We start from the raw sequence: 22,271 nt of genomic DNA on the forward strand, positions 1-22,271 counted from the left end.
GTCTGCGCAGTCCCTCCCCATCAATCACCAGCGTGCAGCCCTCCTCCCAGTACTCTTCCCTGTTATCACCAGCACGTTACCCAAACAAAACTTTTTTTCTGATTTTATTTTTAATATTAATATTCTCACACAAAAATCACCGAAAATCGGGGTAGGGTTGGGAAGACCCCTCTGCCCCTAGGGCAGAGAGACAGTGCAGTGCGAGGGGGCGGGACTGTAAACCCCCCACCCCTCCGCAGCCCCAGCGAGGAGGAAAAACAGACAAAACGAAAATAAAGCCCCAGAGAAACTCATCCCGGGGTGTCCCTGCCCCAGTGAGGCCCTGGCCCTGGGCTGTTTCACGCTTAAAAAGAAAAAGGCGGGGAGGGGGCGAGAGGAAGGTCCGTGTTTTTAAAATTGGCCGGGGCTGGGAAGGACGGGGTTCCTTTTCCTCATAGTTCTTTCTTTAAAACTTTTAAATTTTTTTATTTTATTTTATCTTTTTTACAAAATACCATTTCAGTTCCCACTTCTTCCCCTACAGTACAGGAGTCGCTCACCCTCAGGCGGGGTTGGGGTCGGGTCGGGAGTAGGGGACTGGTCCGAGAAAGTGCAGGACGTAGGGGAGGGGAGCGGGTTTGAGCACCATAAGAACCCGGCTGGAGCCGCGGGCGGACGGGCAGAGACGGACGGGCCGGGCCCGGACACACACTGGGGCGCAGGGAGAGCCCGGCAGCGGGCGATCCCTGGAAGGGCGGGCGGGATGGCTTGGGGGTGCGGGGGGTCGGGTTTTCCCAAAACTGAATAAATAGAGGTGAGTGGGACTGTTATAAATTAAAAACCAAAAAACAAAAACAAACAAAAAAACAGAAAATACAAATCATAACCAAGTGAATAAACAGAGACATGTACAGGGTCACAGCTAGCATTGGAAGTAAAAAAGGAGGTTCTGGGGGAGGAGTAAAGCCCATAGAAAGAATCTCATTAAAAACCTCGGCTGCCGTAACGTCTATGTACATACACGAGCCGCGCGCATCAGCGCCGGGCGGGCGGCGGGCAGGCGTGAGGGAACCCGTATGTGACCCCCGCCGCCGCCGGAGCCTGGTCCTTGTGTCTGTTGCTAGAAAGGCCAAAGTCGGTGAGGGGAGGCGCTGGTGGGCGAGGGGCTGCAAGCCCCCTCCCCCGTCTCCCATTTTTTTTTTCCTTTTTTCCTCATATTTAAAAAAAAATGTTTTTTTCTTAATAAATTAAGTGAGGGAAGCTGCCAATGGGGTGGAAGGGCTGGGCCCGACCCCCTTCCCGGCCAGAGGCGGGACCTAGGTCCAGCCCAGGCGTGTGCTGGTGGCCCCGCGGCGCACTGCGAGCGCGCAGGCGGGCGGGGCGTCCGGCCTCATCGCGACGTGCTGGCGGGGGCCTGCGGGGAGAGAGCGGGCGTGGGGCTCAGGGGCAGGCGCGGGGCGGCCAACCGCAAGCGCGTCCCCTGCGCCCCCACTCCGGGTCCTCGCCCGCCCGCCCGCGAGCCCTCACCAGCGTGAAGGCGTCGTAGGCCTGCGCCAGCTCCTCAGTGCGGTACTGCTCCAGCACCACCACGCCCTGGAGGCCCGCGCTGCGGCGCCGCGCACAGGCTTCGCAGTGCACCAAGTACGTGTTGCGGCTGCCGTTCTCACTCGTCACGAACAGGATGTTGAACACCTCCACCTGGGCCGGGGAGGAGGGGGCAGTCACGGGGAGGGAGGGCCACCGGCGACACCTCCCTTCGGGGAAGCAGGAGAGGGAGGGCGGGCCCACTCACGTCGCACTCGTTGCAGTAGTAGGCGGGCTCGTCCTTGACCCGCCCCTGGTAGGCGATCTTCTTCCCCGCTCGCACCAGGCTCTCCCGCTGCACCTGGCAGTGCTTCATGGACTGCAGGAGGCAGAACCTGCGTGCGGGGGAGGTGTTGGTAAGGCAGGGCTGCCGGCGTGGGGAGCAGGTTGGGGCCTCCCCGCTGCACGCCTAGGTCACATCCCTTGACCTGGGCATCTGTCACAGTTGAAATTTCATGTGGTTTTTGTCTATTTTGACCACAAGAAAATAAAGCTTCTCAGAGCTGGGCCCTTGTCAGCCACCCCAGCACAGTACCACCACAGGGAACACGATAAAGGATAGAGAGGTAGGTGGAGAATGGGGTAGAATCACACAGAAGGACAAGAGCAGGACCCGGGCGGGGGCAGATGGGCTCCCTCTCAACTAGGGCCCTCACTTGATCATCTTGAACAAGTCGGGGTCGCTGATTTTGACTGTGCGAGCCACGTTCCAGGACACGTGAATCATGGGCACAATGGATTTGACGTTCTTCACCTCGTTCCACTCGTATCGTTCCAGGGCCAGCTGGTACTGATAGGCTGTGGGTCAGAGAGGGTCACTACAGGATTCTCAAACAGCCCCCAGCCACTTGGGCCCCAGCCCCTTCCCTCACAGCTGGCCACCCTCCAAGCCCACCCGCCACGGGGCTCACTCTCCATGGGCCCCACTCCCTCACCGCTGAGTGGCTCTACATGCCCCGTCACCTCGCCCCACCCTCTCACCGGTGAGGGGCCCCACGTTCCAGGCAATGTTGTTACACCAGCCGGTGGCCTGCACCCAGTGCACGGTCCCCGCATTAATCCACACGAGGTCTCCGGGGCGCTGCACGAAGCGGTACACAGGGATATTGGAGGCATAGAGGTCATCCAGGATTGGCCACCAGGAACCCGTCAGGTAGTCCACGCCATGCCTGTGGGGTGGCCAGAGGGTCAGATGGAAATCTGGGGACCCAGGGACGGGACAGGACGTGGAGGGGTATCTAGCGGGGAGGAAGGCGGCGCGCACCGGTCGCAGAAGGCGCTGATGGTCTCCCAGTAGTGCTCGTGCACCGCGAACCACTCGCAGTCACCTGGGCCGATGTTGATGTTGACAGAGCAAAAGTTATTGTTCTCCTGGTGGCCTGGAGGGGGCGACAGAGAACGGCATGGCTAGCCGAGCACTCGGCGGCAAGCCCGCCCCCTTAGCCCTCATTGGCGGACGGAGCAGCACCGACACCAGTCCCGCCCCCGCGCGCCCCCGCGAGGAGGGCACCTGGCGTTCGGCTGCCCGGGACCTTCATGTACAGCTGCACCGTGTTCATGCCCAGGATGGTGTGGCCCACGTGGCTCAGCATGTTGCCGGTGGATGTTACCCGCATGAAGGCGGGCAGCTTCAGCAGCTCCTGCAGTTGGGGCTTCCACCTGCGGTAGCGAGGGTGCAACAAAAGTGAGAGGCTACCCCGCCGCGCGGACCCCTGGGCTCGCCCGCCCCAGCTTTGCGCGCCTCAGCCCCACTGACCGCTTGGCGTCAGAGAGGTCGATGTTGGTGCCAAACTTGATGATGTGATGGTTCTTCGGGTCTGGTGCGCCGCCGCTGCTGCAGGAGCAAGAGCACAGGTTGGTGGAGAAGCCCAGGAAAGGCAGGCAGTCATGAAGGGAAGGGGCAAACTGTATGGTACCTAGGAGGGGTTCCTGTGGTGCTGTCCGGCTCCTCGGACTCCTCATCCTCACTCTCCTTCTCCTCCTGCTTGGCCACAGGGATAGGCAGGCCTGGATCAGCGACCTTCCAGAAGCCCTCCCACCCCACCACAGCCCCAGCTCCAAGTCCCCTGATCCCACGCCCCGGCCTCTGCCGGTGCTCCCCTCTCACCTGCAGGGACTCTTGGAAGGATGAGGCCTGGTACTGTGCGTACTTGGCAATGGTGGTGTGGGAGCGGGAGCTCTCACAGGGCCAGATCTGTCGCGTACCCGTCAGATCCCAGTTTTCATCTGAGGGCTGCTGCACCTGGGTGCGTACCTCCACCGTATGCTCGCCACTTGCCTCCACCAGCGTCTTGGTGGAAAACAGGCCCAAGTCTGTAAAGGAGGGCGGAGCAGGGCGTCAGCACAGAAGCAGAGGGCAGGGAGCAAGGATCCAACTCACTCTGTCCCTTTGTACTCATGAAGCCTGACAGGGTGAACATAGGCTTCACAGAGCTCAGCCCAGGAGGAACAGGCGAGAGCCCCAGCCCCACATGAAGCTGGGAGGGTTGGCCCTCTCAGGCCCTGGCCTTTATCTGGATCATCACCAACCCCCTTTCTCCCACTGCCACTCTGAGCCTCAGCCTCTCCACCAGAGTCCCCAGGTGTGCCTGACGCCACATGCACACAGCACCTGGCACACAGTAGGTGCTCAATGAATGGCAGTTTCTTTATCATTGGATCCCATGAAAAATTTAGTCAAGTGAAAGCCTAGAGAATATACGGGTACAGAGAGGGCTATGGGTATAAAGGAAACAAGATTGAATTTTATATTTCTATATGGTTTCTTCTACTTTCATATGTGTTTGAAATTTTGCACAATAAAAGGCTGAAAAACCCCCAGGTTTTTCAGGTTGATAAAGCTCCAAATCATGGGTCTTCAAGGTTTACTACAATCTGTATTCTTCTCATCCTTAATCACCAAGAAAACCAAAAGTGACTCTAACTAGGCCCTGAGATACATCCCATTCCCACTTGCCCACTGCTGGGGACAGACTGACAGATGGGAGAAAAGCCTGAGGCCAGCTAACCCATTACCCAGAGCACTCTTCAAAAATGCCCTATGACTGAGGAGAGCTCGCTATAGTCATGGTCCTGGTTCTTCAGGTGTGGGGGCTCTCAAGAGGGTCCCAAAGCCCCAGATCCTTGCAGCCCTCCCCACACCTTTGTGCCCCACACACTCACTGAGCCGCAGGGAGCCCGCCAGACCCCGGATCACGGTGATGGGATTTCGAGGGTCTGTACAGAACTGCAGCAGCACCGGCGAGAAAGCATCTCGTTTGCTCTCCAGCTGAGGGACCACCAGGAGACAGGGCTGGGGTCAGAGCCCTGTTCTAGGCTCAGAGCACCCCAACAGCCCCCAAACACTGTCTTAGAGCCCTCTGGCAGAGGCAGTTCTGAGCACAGATGGCACACGTACATAGATGCTGGGTGTGGGTGGGTTGAGTTTTTCCCGGGGCAGCTTCTCCTCAGTGTTGATCTTCGGTTTCACAGACTGGGTGGGGGAAAGGTAGGACTCTCGGAACTTTCCTTTCACCTTGGCATTCCTGTGGGAGGAAGTGAAATGAGGATGGATATATCAGGGTGATGGGGGAAGGGCGCCTCCTGCCGGGCCAGGTTGGCAGCCTCACGGGGGACAGCCCCTAACTCACTTGCTGGCACGAACAACATCGGCAGCGCAGTGGCTGATGGTGAGGTCTGCCATGCGCAGCCTCCGCTCTTCCACTTCAGAGGCGATAAAGGTCTCCTTGTCACCACTCTCTACCTTGATAAGCCGGATCTTCAGCTCCTTGGGGGGTCCTTCACTAAGTGAGCGCAGCTTCAGCATGTCAGCCCGGCTGACACCGGGTGGCCCTGGAGTTTCCTCCCGAGCCTTCTTCCCAGGCATAGAGGCTGATGGGGGTGTGGGCTGGACAGAGGGTGCAGGAGCTAGTGGAGGAGCTGGAGCTGTGGGTGGCTTGGCCTTGGCAGCCCCGCCAAGATCAGGCCGCGCCTTCTCACGACCCTGGATCTCCTCACTCTGCAGGTCCAGGTTCCCCAGCACCCGGCGGCTCTTTTCTTTGGGGGCCTTGGCCTTGGCCTTTGCCCTGCCCTCACGGGGCCGCCGACCCACACTGTCCTTACAGGCCCGCCTGTGCCGCCGGTGCTCCTTCTGGTGCTCCTTCTGCCGCCGCTTGCTGCTGCCTGGTCCTGCTGCTGCCACCACCCCACTACTCGCCTCCTTGGCCTGGGTGGGGGGCGGCAGTCGCTCAGTCCCACTGTCCACTGGGTCTGCCGTGTCCACTGGGTCCGCTGGGTCTGTGGCACTCCTGCCTACCCGCTCCACAAGGGTCTCACAAGCCCGACTGATCTCTTCTAGCACCTCAGACTCAGAGCGAGCAGGGGGCAGAGGCAGGGGTGGGGGCGGCGGGGCGGGGGTCATGGGGCCCGGGACTGGCTCTTCGCCCGCCCTGCGCTCCCGGGCCCAAGGCCCACCTGAGGTAGAGAACTGAGATGACGAGGAAGCGGAGGGCTGTGAGGAGCCCTGGGCGCTAGGGGCCGCTGAGGTGGGCGGCGGGGCGGTAGCACCTGATGGGGGACCAGGGGAATACTGAGTGGCAGGCAAGGGCCCAGGCCGGGTAGAAGCAGCTGCTCCAGTCCCCCGGTAGCAGTACTTTTGTCCCTCCAGCACAGAGGCCAAGGATTTGAGCAGGCTGGCCGGGCTGGCTGGTGGGGGTAGTGGGGGTGGCGGCGGCTGTGGCTGGGGTGGCGGAGGGAACTTGGCTAGAGGCGGCGGTGGTGGTAGGGCTGGTGGTGGCTTCTCCTCTTCCTGGGTGGCCGTGGTGGTGGTGATGGTGGCAGCAGTGGTGGTTGGAGCTGTGTCAGTGGGGAATGGAGGCTGTAGAGATGCAAAGGGCTCCTTCAGGGGGGCCGGGGGGACCACGCCTGCCTCCTGTTGCTGCTCCTCCTCCTTTCGAATGGATTCGTCCAGCATCTTCATGATGTTGGCAAGTCCATCAGGTAGGATCTTGAATTCAGCTGGCTCCTCAAACTGATCCTCCAGTGGGGTAGGGGGAAAATCAAAGAGTCGCGGGCCTCGGGCAGGCAGCTCCCCAACCCTGGGCGGCACGGGCTGGGGGGCTTTATTCAGGGGGCCTGGGGATGGCCCCGGCCCCACCTCGGGGGTCTTTGGGAAGGAGACCCTGGGCCGAGGGCTCTCCGGGCGCCTGAAGCTTCCTGAGGTATTTTGGTGGCAGGAGGAGGGAGGGGCTGGAGGCAGGCTAAGAGTCAGGGGTGCAAGAGGTGGGTCCTGGGGGCTCAGTGTTGGGCTGGGGGGCCGGGGAAGGGGGTCCATACTTCTGGCTAGATAGGGAGGTGGGGGAAAGGACACAGGCCCAGTAGGGCTGCTGCTGTGGCTGCCATTGTTGCTGCTGCTGCTGGTGGTTGGGGGAGTAGGAGGGGTGTGCGAATCCTGAGTGCCCACAGAAAAGCGGGGGGCCGGAGGCCCCAAGAAGCCCTCGCGGTGGGGGAGGGGTGGTGGTGGAGGGCGGGGGCGTCCCTCAGCCCCGAAGAAGAGCTCCTCTAAGATCTCTCCATCCTCACGGGCTACCCGGCAGGCCGGGCCCTTCAACCAGGCAGGGGGGGGTGGGGGGCGTAGGAGACGGGGACAGGGGGGTGGAGGAGGTGAGGGGGGGCCAGGTGGCAGGGACAGGTGGGGAGTGGCAGTGGGACCTGCCAGGAACGGTTTCCGACTGCTGTGTGCCGAGGGCCCCAGGCGGCCTTGGTGAGAGGAGACCTCCAGCGCGGGAGTTTGGTAATGGTCAGCGCTGGGCTGCAAGTGTAGGATGGGGGTGGTCAGAGGGCTGCTCTAGCCACCTCAGAGGAGCTCCACTGATCCCCCCCACTCCACCTTCCACCTGCAGTCTGTCACTCACAATGCCTGGGCTCGGCTCCACGCCCCGGAGACCAGTGTTGCTGCTGCTGCTACTGCTGCTGGTGGTGGTGCTGGGGAGGCCAGGGGGCCGGGAAGGGGCGTAAGGCACGCAGGCGGTGGTTGCTGCTGGTGAAACGCTGGAGTCCATCCGCGACCTCTGAACTCTGCTCTCTCTAAGGTCACTTCCGGGGGGACGGGTGGCAGGCGGGCAGCCATGGCTCTCTGCTCCTGGGGGGCGGGGGCCTGGGCCTAGGGGTGCAGTTGGGACCAGCCGGTGGCCAGGGGGGTGCGTGCCATAGGCCGGAGCTGGGTATGGATAAGGGTGAGGCAGCGAGTGCCGCTGCTCCTATGGGAGATAAATGAGGACACTGGGTGAGAAATGGACAACATGGGGACCTGCAGCTAAGAGGTAAAGGGCAACAGATAGATGCTCACCTGGCGCTCTGGGGGTGCTGAACCCTTGCGCTCAGGGCCCCAGGCATCTCCATGTAGCGTACTCCACAGCCCTGGCTTGGTCAGCTGAAATGGAGGGCTGGTGGCTAGGCCAGGCAGGGGTGGGGGTGGTGGTGGGGGTGGTGGTGGTGGGGGGGGTGGTGGTGGTGGTAATGGTGGCGGAGGCAGCGGCAGCCCTGGGGGAAGGCCAGTCTAGAAGAAAAGAGAGTGTAAGGATCCCACTCCTTGCCCCAATCTCGCCTACTCACTGCTTGCCTGCCCACATACCACCATACCTGCTCAGAGTTGCAACCTCTCCTGCGCTTGCCTCCAGGGCTGAGGCCCTCCTCCCCCGAGGGGCCTGAGAGTGCTGCAGGAGGCACAGGCTGCACAACTGGGGGTTCCGCAGCTCGTTTCACTGGAGGACCCCCCCGCTTGGCCCCATAATTCCGCTTGTGCTGAGGACAAAAAGGGGAGAATGGCACAGGTGCAGACCTGGTCCAGCCCTCCTCCACAGCCCACCCAGCCCCAGCCTAACCTCAAGGTGTAGCAAGTTCCACACTTGCTCCAGCGGGGGCAGGACCTTGGCTCGGTGCTGGCAGGAGCCGGCATGAAAGTTCCAGAGCTGGGCCTGGGGAGGTGGGGGAAGGGTACAGGAGACAGAGCAGAAGCAGACATAAGACGAGAGCCCTGAGCCAGAACGCACAATCCTAACCCCCTATGTCCTGCCTCATCTCACCTGCTGTAGTCTGCCGATGCGGGGCCCCAGCTCAGCCAAGCTTCCTCCGTATCGAAGGGCGCTGTGGTAGCAGCGTATGGCCTCTTCACTGTCGTGCTCTGACTCGTACAGCTGCCCAAGCTGTTCCCACAGCCCCGGCTGGGCTGGCTCCCGAAGCAATGCCTGCACACAGCCATGTAGGGATTCCAGCTTCCCATGGAGGGGTCTTGGGGTGGGTGTCCTATAGAGCAGAAGGGATTGCGGGGGTGGTCAGTCTTGGAGGAAATCTTTCAAGGCCCCAGTCTTACCTCCCATTCATTCCCCAGCACCTTTGAATCTTCACTCACCCTGGAGCATAATATGGTTTGTTGGGGTGCCCAGAGCTACTGCCGTGTGAAGGGGGTAGGGGAGCAGAGAGTGGGGGCTGCCCGATGCTGGCAGAGCACCTAGAGAGAGAAGAAGATTGTTAATGTACAGCAAGATGGAGCAGTCTTGTCCCTACCTAGGAAGAAGAGGACTGAGGGAATAAAAGAAAGCAGCTGAGGACTGCACTGAGGCCCACAGAAGGGCAAAGACCCAGAAAATGACAGATTGAGGGGTATACAAGATGGAAAGAGGAATGCCTGGAGACAGAAAGAGAGAGAGAGAAAGAGAGATGGACCAAGTTCTCACCTGCCTCCAGGCAGCCATGCGCTACGAGGAGGGGGATGGGGCGGGCAGGAGCTCCAGGCCCCAGCACAGCTCAAGCCCCCAAGGGCAAAGGCTTCCCGTGCAGCGCGGGCCCCTGGAGGGTCCACTGCCCGATGCATTCAGCCTGACTCAGGGAGAAGAGATTATGATTTTACTGGGGGCAGAGCCTGAGTTGGCAGTGTACATACAGCCAACCCAGCCCCATCTTTCCCTTACCAGGTCAGCAGTGGCCCCAGGAGCCCTGGAGATCGGGCACGGCCCCCTGCCCCAGCTCTCTGGGGTGATGGTCCCGCTCCAGCCGCTCTGACAGGAGTGCCCACTGTCCCCAGATGGCAGCCCAGGGCTTTTCACACCCAATTCTACAGAGCAGAGAAGGAAAAGGAGGGAGGTGAGCTGGCCAGCACACAGTCGGGGCCCGGAGCTGGACTGGCCTGACTGTGGCACCCACAGATCTGTCATCTGCGCAGGGAGCCCGGCCTTGGTTTTCCCTGAGGGGAGGCCCACCCGGCCTAAGGAGCCCCTAGAGGCCCAGGAGAGTGGCTAGGAGCCGCAACGAGCGGCCGGGAGAGGTCTGGCCGCTCGGTGGGACGGGGTGGCTGCGCTGCCGGGCTTGCAGTCGGGACCCACCGGCCGGCAGGCAGCGCAGCGGCCGCTCACCCAGCCTCCGTGGGAGCGTCCTCTCACCGCGTCGGCGAGCTCCAGAGATCCGGCCAATCACAGGACTTCCTCTCTCCCCAGAAAGCCAATCATCACCCGTGTCTCCGCCTCAGTAACAGCCTGGCCGGGACCAATAGGAGCGAGGTTAGCCCGGCCGCTGCCGGCCGGGGGAGGAGGGGCGGCGGAGCCGGTCAGACGGGCTCGGCCCGGGGTGACCCCGATGTGACCCCGCAGCTCCCACCTAGGGTCTCCATCTCCGACCTGACACCCGGGCCGGCGGGGCAAGCGGGGCTGTGACCCTTGCGGGTGAAGGCAGCGAGTCGCACGCTCGGGCCGGCGTGGGGGATGGCGCTACGCGCAAGTCCCACGCACCCACAGAGCCGCCGGTGGTCACAGCTAGATCGCCTGAGACGCCCCCAGCCCCGCAGCCGTAAGACTGACGGACGGCAAACAGATGTACAACGCAAAGGCGTCGCTGCCCTTCCTCACGTCACCTCACCCAGTGCCCGACCTCCCCATCCCGAGTGCCCCTTGAAACTGCTTAGGGCTGGCCAGTCACAGTGACTTCTACGGCACCCAAACCCGCCCGCGCTGCGATCTGAGCGTTCCAACCCCACGCTTGACCCCATCCCAAACCACGGTCAAGCCCCCAGCCTCATACCCAGTTCCTTCAGCTCCTCCACTTCCCCTGGCTCTCTAGGTCTTCAACATCAACCGACCCCCAAGAGCAAAACCCCCCTTTAATCCCCCAACTTCTGAGAAGTCGCGCACCGCGGTTCTGAGTGGCCCCTCTCGCGTGGCTCCCGTATCCTCTATGCCCTTCCTCGCCGGGGCCACGCGGTTCCCCACGGCCCACGTGGCCCCCGCCCCCCAAGGGAGGGGGGATTTCGGGGGTTGCCCGTGACGTGGCTACTTGCGCAGCGGAAGCGGCGTGTGTAAATGTACGGGGGGGGGGTCCTTCGGGAGGGAGGAGGGCGGGGCCCGACAGGCGGTGACATCACCCTTGTCCCACTCTCACCGCCCACTCCCTTAAAGAACCCAGAGCCCGTTTCACTTCCTCCTTCTCAACACCCCCAACCCCTTCCCGTCGGTGCCCACGACGGGCGCAGCGCTCCCCTTCCTGGGCACCTTCCCTTTAGCCCCAGTTCTTCCTTCTCTCCTCTCTGAGCCCAGGATCTCCTCCTCGCCTACCCGGCGTCCCCGCAGATAGGGAGCCGGCTCCGCTCCCAGGATCGGTCCATTGAGAGTCTAGAGTACAAAGAGCTGCAAGAGGCGAGTGTAGAGTACAAAGCGGCGGGGGCGGGGCCAGCGCTCCAGCTGGAGCTTGAGCCGGGCAGGAAGCCGGGGGAGAGCGCGCGATGAGGGGCTGGGGGCGGCTGGAAAGTTCGCCTTCGCTGAGAGAGGTCTGCGCTGTGGGGAAATTTCCACCCAGCCCACAAGGGCAGGCGGGTTTCTGGTGAAAACAGTCCTCCCTCCGCAGGGCAAGGTCGTCTGTTCGCACGCAAGCGCTTGGACCCTACCGGTCCCGGCGTGTCACTTCCCGCCGAGCCCTGGTAGGCGCTTGGGCTCGGCGGACCCTCTCCGCAGTTCAGGCGGACTTTCTGTGAGAACTCTCTCCTCACCGCACAGCCTTTCTCTCAGTTACCAAGCTCTGGGACAAGTACAGCGCTTAACTGCGGTCAAGTATAACCCTGGCCAGCTGCTCTCACCCAAGTCCCGGGACCCACGGACCACACATGGGAAAACAGGGAACCGGGGGTCCACACATCAGATGAACAGATCCCCGCTTGGGACTTGGTACCGAGGGCGCTGCCAGTTACCAGGAAATGCAGCTTCCCCTTCTGCGATGATGACACTTCCCCTCCACCACTTCCCCTTTCCCACGGGGAACTGACTCAGCTTTCCCTAAACCAGCGAGTCCCATCCCTCCAGCCCCTTTCTACCTTTATCCACAAACCGCCACGCCGGTACTCGGAATATAGCTGCCCTCACTCGAGGACAAAAACTTCCTGTACACTAAACACACATTCACTCTCGCCAACCTCCTCGGATCCTCGTGCCCACCCGGGAAGCAGGCGTCTGACTCCTCATCCGCCTCCCGTACAAGGCCCTCCCTCGGGGTCTGATTCAGGATTGGGGAGGGGGAGCATGAGTCACCCAGAAAACCTTCCCCTATTCCCACTGACTCAGCCCCCGCCTCCCTGAACACACACAGACACACAGTCAGAGGCAGACACAACTCAGCCCACACACCGCTCACCACTGGTCCCTCGGAATTTCCCCTCTCGTCTTCCCCCACGACGGCCCCTCCCTGCGCCCGACAGCTCCGACGCCGCGCTCACACCTGTTCCCCGGTCGCCCGCAGCCGGCTCGCGGTCCACTCTCACCTCCACTCTCGCTTTGGGGTAGGAATAGCCCTCCCCGACTCCCGGTGTCCGTACTACCACCAAGGGGAGGGGACAACCACGGACAAGCACAAAGACAGACACCCACAGACTCCTCGAAGACAGATGAGAGGTAGACGCACGCGGCCAAAGCCAGGCTGGGAGGACGCTATACTTCTGGGGCACACATTCCAGCCTCTCCCGCCCGACCCACAGTCCCGGGAGTCAGCCGCTCAGAAAGGGTTAATTCTTCTCCTGACGAGGCCACGCCCTCTCCATCCGGGCACTCCCGGCTAAGCCCAGCTCCGCCCCCTCCATCCGGGCTCCGGACTCGGGGACTTTAACCTACCCCCTCCCCCTGGAGCCCCGAGAGAAACCCACTCCATCAATCACACCCACTTAACTCTCTGGCGGCTTGAAGCCCGAGAAGCCCTTCCGCGCAGCGCTCCAGCCGCGGGGGACGCGTGATAACGGGCCAGACGTGCGCATGCAGACTCACATGCCGGCCCAAGTCGAGACCTCGCAGACAGGGTTTTACCGAGCAAGCAGTCCGCAGGCACGCTGCACGCGCGCGGATGTGGGGCCGGTTTGGGAACCCCGCCGCACCCCACTCCCTGCCAGGCCTCATTCTGCCTTGTGAAAGCGAGGGGTTACGGGCTCGCTTCTTACCTGGGGGAGGGGGAGGCGGAGGGGAGGGCCGCCGGCTGGGGCTCCGCTGTGACTCAGCCACCCGGGCAGGCCGCCCGCTCGGGATTCCCTTCCCCAGCCTTCCCCCGCTGCTGGCCCCTCCCCGCCCCCCACCGAGGAGTGACAGTGCCGGCCCCGGCCCGCTATGTGTCACTGCAAGCCTTGTGTCTGCCTCTGACTGGACCGCTGTGTTCACCAGTCTGTCTGACAAGGTTGGCTGTGTATGGGTCCCACTGTCTGTCTCCGTGTGCACCTGCATATCTGCTCATCTTGTCTCCTTCAGTGCCTGTGTCTGCCGCGTTCCTGTCATTATGCCTGTCTACATGACTCCGAGGGGCTGTCTGTCTGTGTGTCTGCCTGGCTCCTGTCTCGGTCTTTTGTCTGGGTCTGCCTCTGCATCACTTGCGTGATCACGTGTGTCTCTGCACATGCCCTTCTGTGTTTGCCTTCATGTTCCTGAACAGAGTCAGGGAAACACTGGAACAGGATGACCCTGCTGACTCGTCGTGTCAGTCCCCTGAATCTTGATGTCTTGCTGGATCAGCGATCCTTCTGTTTGAGTCAAGTATTTGGGGGTCTGTCTGCCTTCAGTCAAGGTCTGTCCTATTCCTCAACATCCTGGCTTATCCTTACAGCTCCCTGTGGCTCCCATTATGATGATAATTGCTAGCATTTAGTGAAGACTTACTACTTGCCAGGCACTGTGTTAAGCCCTTATTTTTTAAACTCCTCCCCAAAACCAGAGGTAGGAGGTACTTTTATTACCCCATTTTACAGATGAGGAAATTGAGGCTCAAAGAGGTTAGGAAACTTGATCAAGGTCATTCTGCAAGAGAGTGGAAGAGCTGGGCTTCCTTCCAAAGCCTTATTCTTACCACTCTTCTATAATACCTCTATCCTATTCTCCCTCTGTTAGTTTTATCCTCACAGACCATTTCCTGGGTCAGCCTGCCCCTTTGCTCTACTGCAGGTTACCATCCCAAATGTCTCATGTCCTCTAGAGAAGGTGTGGGTAGGAGGCTGGGCAGCAGACCTCAGAAGCCATCGGTTTCTTGGCAATGAAGCTCATTCAGTTAACACATTGATTCAACACAATTCCAATGAGGCACCCCAATGTGCAAACCATCTTGCCAAACAGAGATACAGAGAAGAAAAGAGTCCCACTCAAAAACTGAGTGAGTAGTGCAGAAGAGCGATGCACACTCAGAGAACTTAAGTCCCTGGCTCAGGTATCATCTTTTCTCCTACAGAAGAATGGAGGATGGAGCAGGGCCTCAGGCAGAGAACTAGCAGAAGGAGAAAGGGAAGCAGAAGAAGAGCAAGACTTAGGGTGTGGGGAGCAAATGCTATAGAGCAATGGGGAGAGAATGGAACAGAAAGGGATCTGAAAGGAAAGGTGAGATGCCAAGATTGCCACAGTAAGAGCAGGTGGTTGTGGCAATGGCCTCTAGTATCTCTCCAAATCAATTTCCAATCACCCTTCATGAGCCAGGCTGTTCAACAACTCTTAGGGGGCAAAGACCTCCCCATCCCAAGAAAAATCCCTCCAGGGTATCTCACTTCTACTTCCCAGCTTGTGAACCGTAGCTTAATTCAATTCAATAAACAACTGAGTTGTAGCACTTGGGGAAGAAGATTTTTTGGTGGTAGTGCAGAGGCTGGTGAAGTACAGGGCTGAACCATTGGTAGGCAACAAAGAGGAGCTCCATAAACCAGGAAAGCTGAACCACTCAAGCACCACATGGTGGGGGGACGCTCAGAGTTGGACTGGACCATTCTGAGCAGTGGGCATGATCCAGATCATACCACCCTTCTTAAAGCATGTGGTGCAGAGTTGGACTATTTGGAGGGGGAGTTGCTCAGGGGCAGGACTTACCAGATGGAGTTTGGTGTGCCCTGTCTCATTGGAACCAGTGCCCCAGCAATGGGGTGCAGCAGACCACAGTGGGTGGGGTGGGTGGTACTATGGGGCTGGCATGGTGCCTGGGGGAACCTAAAAGAAAAAAGCCAGTTAGAGGTGGGATCTCCCAAGCTGGAGAATTTTCCAGTGCTCCTATCCCCTTATTGAGGAGAAACCTGGCTCTGGTGGTCAGATGGGATGGGAGAGTCTGTTTCCATGGCAACCAGAAAAAGCCATCCCCAAAGTGGTCCTCCAGCCTTCCCCTTAGGAAGCAGCCTGGACCAGGGGGTAAGAGGAGCACACTATGGCATCTGCATAAGTCCATAGGGGACACCCAACCCATGATCCCTCTTCTGACTGGGCCCTCCTGCTGAGAGTCCCTGGCCCCAGAGTAGCCCCAGCTGCCCCTGACAACTGCAGCCATGTCAGCCTCAATCCTGGCCCCAGGCATACACATCTTCTACCTTCAGCTCTGCCTCCTCCCTACCTTTATCAAGACACTAGTCAACCCCACCCTCTGGACTCTGCCCCCTCCCCTTCCCTCAGGCGGGTGCAGGCAGGTCTTGGCGAGCAGCACAGGTGGCCAGACTAGATGAACGGGCCCAACAGGGAGGAGCCTTCTCCCTCAGCAAGGACTGTGACTCTGGGCCTGAGTATGGAAGTGGCTTCTGCTGCAAGCCTCCCTTCCATCCCACCCCTCAAGGCCATATCCTGTTTCCCCATCACCTCCTTCCTCTGTGTGGCCCAAGAAGGTGATAGAGGCCCACTCCCTCCCTTCCTAACTCTCAGAGACAAGAAGCTAGGTCTTTTAACATAAGGGCCAAGAATCAGGTGTCTATCCAGGGGTCAGATCTAAGTCTGCCCTCACCTCAAACTCATTCCTCAGGGACCTATGTTTTCTGCTCTGTTACCCACAGTTCTGGGCCTTTAAGGACCCAGACATTTGAGCTTCCTCAGAGACTTGGGCTCCCAGTCTAGTCTCTCCATTCCCTGGCCTTCCAGCCCCCATCCTTCCCCCTGCCCCAGAGACTCAGGCCTCTGGCCCCCAGCCTCCATGACGCAATGTGCTGCAAGCTGCCTTGGCTGCTGATGACACTGCCCCCAGAGAGGTGCTATTTCTGACCCATGCAAGGCCCCTCACCAGGCCAGGGTAGAGGTCAGCTGCAGGCCAGGGAGGCCAGGTAAGCAAGGTCCTTCAGCTGGAGAAGGGAGCTTGAGGTTGGAACCCTCCAGGACAGGAATGCTCAGAATGTGGGACCAGGGAGTGTGTGTCTGTGTAGTCTGTAGCATTTGTGTATGTGGTTGTGCTGGGGGGAAGGGGACGCATGGGAGGGTCTAGCCTAGAGAGAGGGGAGTGGCAGGCCTTAGGACCCACCAAGAGGAGGAGTAAGGGGCAGCCAAGGGGGTCAAGCAGGGTGTGTATGGGGTGTCTGGACCCCAGAGTGGGGGAGGGGCCAATAGCCATTTAAAGGGCCAGCCTCAGAGCTTTAATCCCTTACCAGCCCTGGCCCCAAGCCGGAGGCTGTAATTCATCTGTCCAACAGCTGGGGTGGGTGGGTGTTGGGGGGGGGGGGGGCATGTGGACGGGAAGGGGGAGCTGGGGGAGGGGCTGGGGCTTTCTTGTGCACAGAGCCAAACAACAAAAGGGGAAGCTGAAAGGCCAGCTCCAGTGTGCCCAGGCCAAGCTGCTGACCTGCAGACCTGCCAGTGTCCCCCACCTGGTGGCTGACAGACTCCATAGTTTGGACTCAAGGATTCTCGGCCAAGGAGTCCATGAACCCAAAGGTGGGGCCCTGGAGAAGGCCCAGGCTGAGAGCCCCCCAGGCAAGCTGTCACCCCTCCTTGCAAGTCCCAGGCACAGCACCGTCCCAGACCTGGCAGGCCTCTTAGATTCAGCCTCAAATGCCCTGCTAGCCAGCCAAGCCTCCCCAGACATGGCCTGCCGGCTCCCCCTCCCACCAGCACAGGGTGGCAGCAGCCACACCGTGACTGTCCCTTTAAATCATTACCACCCCTGATTGTGTGGACGAACGGAGGGCCCTGCCCCCCAGGCAGGCGGCTTGCCACCTCCCCCCCACGAGTCCCCAGAAATGTGAGGGCCATTTAAAGGGACAACAGAGAGGCAGCCGGGTCTCTAACCACCCCCACCCCCAACCCGCACACACAGCCCCCTTCCCCAGCGACACACAGCCCCTTGCCCCTCCAAAGGGCCCCCCAAATTCCGGTTCTCTCCTCACCCCTAGAGACTGCTAGGAGAAAGGGGGCCAGAGTTGGGGGGGCGGGGAACTGGGGGAGCAAGAAAAGGACAGGGACTCCCTCCTTTCTCACAGCCCCAAGGGACAAGTCAGAAGGAAAGCAAAGCCCGGAGCAGCAGCTAGGCAGAGCCCCGAAAGGTGCCGCGGGCAGACCTGGGGCGCACAGGCTGTCGGGCGATGGGAAGGGAGTCAGGCTGCACGAGACGGCGGCGCGGCTAGCAGGCGACAAGCCCAAGTCGGGGAGATGGAACAAGGAGGGCCATGGAAGAGGCAAGGCCGGGAGAAAACGGGGAGACGGAACCGGGGAAAGGGGTCATCCGGGAGGGTGTGGAGGAATATCCGAGAGGAGAGGGCGAGCCAGGCCGGGGTTACCTGCTGGGTGTCTGTCCCCCGGCGGTGCCCCCGGAGTCCGGGTAGGGAGGGGGGGAGCAGCAGGGGGGGGGAGTGGGGGCTGGGGGGGGCGGGGAGACGGTCCCTCCTCTGCCTCCTGGGCCTGCCCCGGCGCTTGCAGCCTCTGCCTCCCTCCCTCCTCCTCCCCGTCCCTGAGTCCCGGAGTCAAACAAAGAACTGTAGCAGGCTCTCCCCAACCCCCTCCCTCCCTCCTCCTCCTCCTCGTCCTCCTCCTCCTCCTCCTCCTCCTCCTCCTCCACCTCCTCCTCCCCTCCCTCCCTCCCCACCAGCAGGCTCCCTCCTCCTCCCTTCCGGTCTCTTCCTTTAACTACCCGCCCCCCCAGACCCCAGCACTAGTCTCTCTCCACCCCCCCACCCCAACCTTTTACACACCCCTCAGCCCAGCCCCTTCCCCGCAAAGGAAACTGTGGAGTCCCTTTGCAAAACTGAAAGGCTCCAAAGAACATGGGAGGGGACTGGGGTCTTGACTAAAAATCAAGAACCACAATACAATTATTTTATTTTTACAGCCAGAGGAATAGTCTTAGCTGTTTTTTCTCCAAGAGGGGGAAAAAAATAATCCTAAAGCAAGCAATACAAATCTGACTAAAGCCATCATCAAATAAAGTGCACAAAAGCAGTGGAAGCAAATCTCCAGCCTCTCCCCACCCCCTCCCAAATTAACACAAACTCTCCACTCCTCCCTAACAACTCCTAAGGTCCTGGCCAGTTTGAAGCAGGCCTACCAACTATAATAATAAAAATAGTAACTAACACCATTGAACAATAATAAGCTTTCATAACAAGCATTCATTCAGTGTTCATTCTGTGTCAGGCACTATGCTAAGTGCTTTGCATAAATTATCTCATTTTTTTTCCCCTCCCAACTGCCTAGAAGGTAGGTATTGACATTTAAATTTTCCAGATTAAGAATATGAGGCTCAAAGAGGTTGTGACCTTTCCAAGTCCCTATAGCCACTAAGTGGCAGAGCTGAGAATAGAATTCAGGCCTGATCTGACAGCCCAAGCTCTAAGGTACATAAAAAGAGAAACCAATTTTTTTCCAATACCATAACCAACCCCAGGACTTAACTCAATAGAGAAGGGCTACCATGGCTATCAACTGAGTTCCCCTCCCTCAAGGGAGAGATCCACCCACCTACACAGAATAAAGACCCTGACTTTTCAGTCTAATACTGTTTCTAGACCCTTTTCCTTACCTTCCCGGGTGGGGGTGGGGGTGCCATTGATTAAGGTCAAAGATGAGCTAGTGTCCAGGGAATCCCCCATACCACACACAGCTCTTCTCCTGGGGGTAGTTATCTTGAAACCACCCTCACTTCAACTCAAAATGGGGACAGGGGCAATAGGACACTTGGCAATGCAGCAGGTGGGAAAGTAAAAAGACTGCTGGGAGGCTCTTTCAAGGGGGGAGGGAGCATGGAGGGAAAGCTCTTCTGTACCAATCTAGGGAAAAGTGACCCAGGGTTCTCTTAGTCCAGCAAAGGGGCAAAGTCTTAGGGACACACCAAACTCGTCCCCCTCCCCCTCACAAAACTCCAGGCCAGGGTTTCCCACCTGCAGGATGCTAAGGCCAAGGGAAGGGAGAGGTGAAAAAGATGGCACGGGGCTGGAATTGGACTCGGGGCAGAGGTGGGGGGGCCGGAATGGAAAGGGGAGGAGGCCTCATTGCCTGGCAACCATCCCGGGGCACGTGCACTGGTGACATCATCCCAGGCCACCTCTAACACAGACCTTTGACCCCTAGGGGCGGAGAGGGGCCGCTAGCTAAGCTTCCTGGGAAATAGCCTTAGGAATTCTGGGAACCCAAAAAGGAAAGGAAAGGAAAGAACCCAGGCGTCCTACCTTTATCTCTTTTACCCTCAATGCGGCTCCAATCGCAGAGACTCGGGCCTTTCGGCTCCTCCTCTCCTCCTCCAGCCCTGACCTCCCAACCCACATTTCTGACGGAGTCCCGACACGCCTCTCAAAGCTACTATGCCTTCTCTCTCCTGGGCGAGATCTCGGGTGGGGGCGGGAGGTGGGACGGGGGCACTGGGTCCCGCAGGGCTCCGTCTCCCATCTGTGGGACCCCCTCACCCGTGTCCCAGCCGGCTGCCAGCCGGAATCTGTCTGGGTCCCCAACTCTCCTGCCCCTCCCCGCGCTGTTCCAGGGCGGAGTCTGTGGAGTTGAAACCAGGACACGGCAAGAGGAAGAGTTATATAACCGGGAGAAGCCGAGAAGGACGAGTGGAGATCGGGACAGACAGCCCGAAAGGAGCCGAGGGAGGTGCAAAGAGCACCAGGGCGAGTGGAGAAGAGACGTTAGGGATGGAAAGGACTTTGGTGCACACCAAAGAGGAGGAATTCACGCGAAGAAGGGGTGTGATGGCCCGGGGAGAGTCACCTGGGCGGTCCGGGGCTTCCCCGCGGCGCCCTATCCCGCCAGCAACAGCAGCTGGGCCCGAGCAAGTGAAACCTCGGGAAGGGGCGCTGGTACCCGTTCCGCCCCTCTTGAGGAGGCAACCTAAGCCAGAGGCCGGGAAGGCAGCGGCGGAGCATATGGGCCGGAAACCACAGCTCCGCCCAGCCCACCTGGGAGAGTGGGGCGTCAGCTGAAGGGTTGCTGGGGAACAGGTAGCCAGCCCCTCCCACGGAAGGCTAGGCATTGATGGTTCGAGACCCCGCGGAAGAGGGCAGAAGGACCCAGACGTCTGGGTCCCGAGGGGCTGAGGAGCGCAGCTCCGGACTAGTTTGCAAACACAGACTCCAGATGGGGGGGGGGGCGAGCGGCGAGCGCCGATTCGCTGCGCAGGCGCAGGGGGAGTACTCGGGCGCGTGCGGCAGAGGGGGGAGTGGGCGAGAGCGTGTGGGAGTGCACGTGCGGGTCCCGGGCAGCTACCCCCTCCTTTCCTCCACCTCTTCCCCTCCCCTCTCCCTCTTGTCGCTCTATAATGCCTCCTCCACATAGGCTACCAGGGCCTGATGTCAGGGGCGTCCGCTAGAGCGGATTGGGCGGATGCGAGAGTTCGGGAATCCGGCTCCTGATTCTAGCTCTCCAGTTACTCTGGCAACAGGGCAAGCAACCCCCGGGAGCGAAGAGGAGAGGAGCTCAGCGCCGCGCCTGGGTCCCGCCTCCCTCCTGATGACCGCCGAGTGCAATTCGGTGGCAGCGCAGCTTGCTGCCTCCCCTCCTTCCTCCCCGGGCTCTCCTTGTCCTGAGAACCAGGCATCCTGCCCTCTACCTTCCCCACAGTCTCCCAGCCCCCCCACTCTAGCCGACTCCCACCCTAAGTCACAGCCACAAGCCACAGCAGACAGGAAGCGAATCTGCGTTGCTTAGTAACCAACCCGCGTGCCCCCTCCCCACTATTTACCCCAACCTGGGGAGGCGGAGACTGAGTGCCCAGCCCCCCCCCATCCCAGGCCCTTCGCCCTCCCGCCCACAATTTCCTGTGAGGGGGCCGAGATGACAGGAAGTCAAATGAGCGTCTCAGCTCACCTTTCCCTCAGGCCCGGGCGAGGGGCTTAGGCGGCTTTTACGGCCCCCACCCCCACCCTGTTCCCCTCAGCTCCGGCTGTGGCGTCTCGCCCTCGCCATCTCGTGGCTACCTCGGGAAGGTTCAGCACAGAGAAGGGGCCGAGCCTGGCAAGGGCTAGAACAGGAGACGGCAAGGTGGGGGCAGAACGAGAGATGAGGAGACTATCGGCGTGAGGCCGAGTGAAGGGAGGCGAGGTGAGGCAGAATGGATGGGAGCGAAGGCTACGGCTGGGAGGCCATCAGGGCTCCTGGTGTGAGAGTCAGGGCTGAGGCTACACACCTCACCAGTGGGAGACTTGAAGTGGCCCCAAGACCGGAGACACATCCCTGTCTGACCACAGCAGACCTCAACGGGCCATTGCACTGACCTATCTGCAAACTCTGACCTGTAGTTCTGCCCTTCAGTTAGGGACTGCCCCGCCCCGCCCTAGTGTCAGGAAGGGGAATCCCAGCCCGAGAGGGACTGGGAGTCTTTTCAGGCCCCTCTCGACATCCGGAACCCAAGACATCTGCCTCCCAGCTCTCCCCCCACCCCCCACGCCCAGCTCTTTTCTAGGAGACCCGGATGACCTGCGCCCCAGTCTTCTTCCCAGTGCCTTTGCTGAGACCCAAACGTCCATCCCCAACTCTACCCCTCTGACGACTCAGGCGTCCCGCCCCCCTAAGCGGAGATGGTTTCCCTCTTTCCAGATGCCCTCGCGACTCCCCGTTACCTGATTCTGGGGTGTCCCAGGTGTTCAGGCTCCCCAAGGTCCCAGGGGGTCGAGCGGCCCCCCCCTCTCCCAGGCCGGGGCTGGGGGGGCCGCTCCGCCCCGTGGCGCAGTTGGATTTTCCAACACAAACACCGCCCCCCCTCCCCAGCCCCGCCCCCCTCTCATGGTCCCGCCCCTCCTCGCTCCGAAGTCCCCTCTCCGGCTCCGCCCCGCCTTCTGCCGGTCCCGCTCGCCTCAGCGCCGGTACCGAGTAGGATGCCGAATGCGGGGTGCAGGGTTCAGGGTGCAACGCACGGGGTCCAGCCCGGATCCCTGCCTGACAAACCCCTATTCCATTTGGATCACGCGCCCTTCCAAAGTAAGCCCCGCCCCACCTACTCAAGTGCTGACCCCGAGATTTGGCCACACCCTCTTTAGGCCCCACCGCCCTGCCCATTCGTCCAAGGCCACG

At 60.4% G+C, this 22,271-nt stretch overlaps 1 protein-coding gene across 16 annotated transcripts; it reads right to left on the minus strand.

Annotated features, from left to right (window-relative positions):
* Positions 1-87: 87 nt before the first annotated feature.
* KDM6B (lysine demethylase 6B) lies at positions 88-21,943 on the minus strand. Of its 16 annotated transcripts, none has more exons than XM_087440464.1 (24): positions 21,821-21,943; positions 14,898-15,014; positions 9,951-10,070; positions 9,510-9,652; positions 9,276-9,417; positions 8,951-9,049; positions 8,625-8,844; positions 8,424-8,516; positions 8,182-8,343; positions 7,889-8,098; positions 7,455-7,799; positions 5,193-7,351; positions 4,961-5,087; positions 4,726-4,831; positions 3,671-3,876; positions 3,480-3,544; positions 3,320-3,397; positions 3,074-3,222; positions 2,828-2,942; positions 2,545-2,732; positions 2,220-2,361; positions 1,772-1,898; positions 1,507-1,677; positions 88-1,393 (listed from the first exon to the last, which is right to left on the minus strand). In XM_087440464.1, the coding sequence occupies exons 5-24, from the start codon at positions 9,410-9,412 to the stop codon at positions 1,370-1,372; spliced, it is 4,923 nt and encodes a 1,640-aa protein (XP_087296590.1). In that variant the 5' UTR covers positions 9,413-9,417; positions 9,510-9,652; positions 9,951-10,070; positions 14,898-15,014; positions 21,821-21,943; the 3' UTR covers positions 88-1,369. The 16 variants fall into 16 exon arrangements, with proteins under 16 accessions (XP_087296590.1, XP_087296591.1, XP_087296592.1 ...); XM_087440465.1 differs by lacking the exon at positions 21,821-21,943 and adding an exon at positions 19,974-20,125; XM_087440466.1 differs by lacking the exon at positions 21,821-21,943 and adding an exon at positions 19,433-19,937.
* Between the last annotated feature and the right edge of the window lie 328 nt (positions 21,944-22,271).

Source organism: Ceratotherium simum, chromosome 16, assembly GCF_057802395.1.
Source record: "Ceratotherium simum simum isolate JZ-2026a chromosome 16, ASM5780239v1, whole genome shotgun sequence".
NCBI classification, from domain to species: domain Eukaryota; kingdom Metazoa; phylum Chordata; class Mammalia; order Perissodactyla; family Rhinocerotidae; genus Ceratotherium; species Ceratotherium simum.